This window comes from Acanthisitta chloris, unplaced genomic scaffold, assembly GCF_000695815.1.
Source record: "Acanthisitta chloris isolate BGI_N310 unplaced genomic scaffold, ASM69581v1 scaffold41590, whole genome shotgun sequence".
NCBI classification, from domain to species: domain Eukaryota; kingdom Metazoa; phylum Chordata; class Aves; order Passeriformes; family Acanthisittidae; genus Acanthisitta; species Acanthisitta chloris.
In genome coordinates, this window is record NW_008654092.1 from 1 (window position 1) to 3,699 (window position 3,699).

A 3,699-nucleotide genomic window follows, 5' to 3' on the forward strand; every position below is an offset into this window, starting at 1 on the left:
AGCCGCTGACCCCAGGGATGCAGCGCCCGGTGCAGCATCCCGGGGCGAAGGAGCGCGGAAAGCCGCGGAGGGTCGGGAACAACCGGCCGCGGTTCCCTTCCCTTCCACTGTCCTGTCCCTTAACCTCCGCACGGGGAGGGATCCCGCGGAGTTTTATAAAGCCTCCAGCTTCTCGGTGCGAGGCAATCGCGCAGCGTCTAGCAGCGGGGCAAGAGGGCACAGACTCAAGCTCTGCCAGGGGAGGGTTAGGGTGGAGATTAGGAAGAGATTTTTTACGGAGAGAGTGCTCAGACATTGGAATGTGCTGCCCAGGGAGGTGGTGGATTCACCATCCCTGGAGGTTTTCAAGCTGAGACTGGATGGCATGGTCTAGTGACCACAGTAGGGTTGGACTCGCTGATCTTTGAGGTCTCTTCCAACCTGGTTGATTCTATGATTCTATGAAGGGAAGTCCTTGTCCCTCCTGCCTCAGGTCAGAGTAACAGGATGTCTTTGAAAATCCCTGCAGAAAGTTAGCTCCAGCGTGACCCAGAGTAGGAAGTTCACGTATAAACTATAGTTTCAGTTCATAGCATCAGATAGATATGCACTGTTTCTTCAGCAAATAGTTTTTGGATGTTGACGCCGAGCTGTTGGTACAAATACTTTGGAAACTGCAAATTTAGAGGAAAGTTGTTTTTTTGGTTTTTTTTGTTTTTTTATTTAGAGGAAAGATACTTTCCTGCTGCCGTGAAATTGGAAAAGGCCTTTGGAGAACCACGTGTTGAACAGAGAGAGATGCTCACAGCCCCCTTGATAGGAAAGCACATGTGCAGAGGTGGCTGCAAGAGCACACACGGGTTGGGTTCCTTCCCTTTGGGGCTCTTTTGGTTTCCTTGGGCTGTGGGACGTTGCTGAGCTGCTGTCGGCTCACGGCGCTGCCTGTCCAGGAGAGGAGCACAGGGCTAGTCCATGAATCACAGCTCAGTGGGTATGAGTTAATCCTTCTCAACATGTTGTGTGTAGATCAGGTTGGATTTAATGCCTTCAAATAAGAGCCAGGGCGTAGCTGTGAAACGAGGAGGGTGCTCCCGGCGAGATGCCTTGCGATAATTTCCTGCCGCCGTTTGTCCGTGGGTGTGTTGCGTGAATTCTGCAAGGAGAGTGTTCTCATACACCCATATAATGTCAGCTATAAATTGAGTGTAGGAACAGGGAGCAGCTCTGGCTGCAGAAGTTGCGCAGCACTGAGGGGTTGTATTCCTCTCTCAGTTCCCAGAGTGGCTCCTCTGAATTAAACTCCTGGAGTTAGGATCTTGTTGTAAAAAATGTTCTTTGCCACCTCTTGGGTGCTGTAGACTGAGGCCTGTAGGATGCACCTGTAGGCACATCTTGGGCTAGCAGATCCTCCTGCACATAAATGTGAACCTCAACAGCTCAGTACAAAAGGATAAATAAATGCGTTTTCTTGAGAATATACTGAATTGGAACATAAAATGGATTATTTTTGTATTTTTTGCAGAGTTCTGTGTTCTCCCCCAGTCCTGTTCTCTCCAGCTGCCCTCCAAGATTGTGTCCCTTATCCTTTGGCGAAGGAGTTGAGTTTGACCCTTTACCACCGAAGGAAATAAGGTAAATATTGTGTTAAAGTCATCTCGTTTTGAAGCAGTTAGAGGACTTAGCACGTAAAGGAGCAGTTAGGCCTTATCAGTGCCTGTGAGTCAAGTTAATTTATTTGCAGAGCTATTGTTCACTGCAGCTGTACATTCCTGGACCTGGACATTTGTACAGGCTGAAGGAGTGTTCAGCCTCTTTTAATCCCACCCATATGGTTGGTTGTAATTTTTTTTTTCCAGGAAAAATTCTTGCATTTTACTCCCCTGCTTTTACCTCCAAAACGTTGCCTTTCAACTGATTAACCAGAAGGTAATCATGAGGGAAGAGCTTCAAAGATCTTCCTGGAACTGTTTTATTAGGGGAAAGGAATTTTGCTCTTGTAACCTCATGGTTTTATAATAAGCACTTTCTATCTTAACAGCTGTGGCTGGTTGTGTGAGCTAAAATAAAAGTTAATATTCAGAGGAGTGCATAATTATTTTTTTAATGCACTGCATCACTTCACGGCCTGTGAATTATTCCTTTGAACAGCATGATTTGCAGTAATGAGAAATGAAGGCTCCCAGTTGATGACTGTGCCAGCAGAGGTAGGCTGATAAAATCAAACAGAAGCCTAGTGCAGGGGAGGGTAGGAAGAATTATGTCCTGGTGTGAGGAAGGAGCCTGTGCCGTGGCTGGAATTGGAGGCAGTTAGCTCTATGAAAAAACAGAGTTGTTGCAGTGTGAAGGAGATGAAAACTTCCTTTTGCAATCCAGGCACAGAGGATTTTCATGCCAGCAGAGCTGGGTGTGCAAACTGAAATATTTTCCTGCCAGTTGAATCTTCAGAAGTTTGTCTTCAGAGTGCCCCGTGCAGGGAGTGATAGCAGAGAACTCCCATGTGACTCGCAGCAGAGCAAAACTGAGAAGATAACATGTACTTCCATGGCCTTGGCACTCTGAGGAGTTAGGATGTTTATGTGCAAAGCCTAAAAGTAAATCTAGGCCTTTGGGTTTAGGAGTTTGACGGAGGTTTGTCAGTTCACTGAGCTCAGGATGGACACAAGGATTGAGAAGGTGTTTGCTAGTGCTGCCAGCTGAGCTAAACAGTGATAATGCTGTGAGTGCTGCTAACACAAGGCTCTTTTTTCTCCTCATAAATGTGCAAGACACCAGCAGACATTTCTTGTGTGAGTTGACTGGTTCAGGGCTGAGGCACGCAACACCTCTGCTTTCCAGAGAACACCCAGGGCAGACCTTACCCACCTGTCTGCTGTATTTCAGGTACACATCCTCAGTTCGCTACGACTCAGAGAAGCACTTCATCGACGACGTCTACATGCCTGTGGGCTTGAGTGTCTCCTCCTGCAGTCAGACAGTGATCTGTGTCCCCAACTGCACGTGGCGCAGTTACAGGTCAGAGGTTCACTTCGAGCCCCGCAACAAGCCCCGGCGCTTCACCAGCACCACCATCATCTACCCAAAACATGCCAAGACTGTGTACACCACCAGGCTGGATTACAACTGTCGTAAGACCACGCGGAGATTCCTCTCCAGCGTGGAGCTGGAGACGTCGGAGTACCTCGGGAACGATTGTGGCCTGGATGGTTGTTGACTGCTGGTTCTCTCTCTTTGCTCTGATCCATCCCGGTCCCATCTAATGTACTGTGCTAACTCCACTAGCTCAAGTGGGTACAGACCCTCTTTCTCAGCTCTTAAAATTCCTGCTTTAAGCATCAGAATGGCCTTGAACGCAGTTTTCTGTGGGAACATAACTTGTTTCTTCGCCTTTAAAGTCGTGGGTTCCCTCCCCTTCCCCACAGTGCAGTAATCAGATGAAAGTAACGGGAAGTGTTTTCCCAGAGGAAAAGTTGACAGGTAAGGAAGAATGTGGAATAGTGCCTGGCAGGTGGAGGTCTCTTTGATGCTTTGGAGTGATGTGCAAAAATAAGGGCAGTTCACTCTCTTGCAGAGAATCTACCAGGTCGTTACAGATAGGCAGAGCTGTTGGTCATTTCAGTTTAGCTCGTGAGATTGTTTGCCCTAGAAGAATCATCTCCTGGAAATTGCTGGAAAAAGCTAACAGAGAAAAATCTGGAATTGAACAGATACAAAAATGTTACC

At 47.6% G+C, this 3,699-nt stretch overlaps 1 protein-coding gene across 1 annotated transcript; it reads left to right on the forward strand.

The window, feature by feature from the left end:
- Nucleotides 1–1,501: 1,501 nt before the first annotated feature.
- On the forward strand, nucleotides 1,502–3,190 carry FAM101B (family with sequence similarity 101, member B; the record flags this gene model as incomplete). The annotated part of the gene is made up of 2 exons (XM_009083234.1): nucleotides 1,502–1,611; nucleotides 2,860–3,190. Coding segments are annotated over 2 exons (441 nt in total), but the record flags the coding sequence as incomplete, so codon positions are not given.
- Between the last annotated feature and the right edge of the window lie 509 nt (nucleotides 3,191–3,699).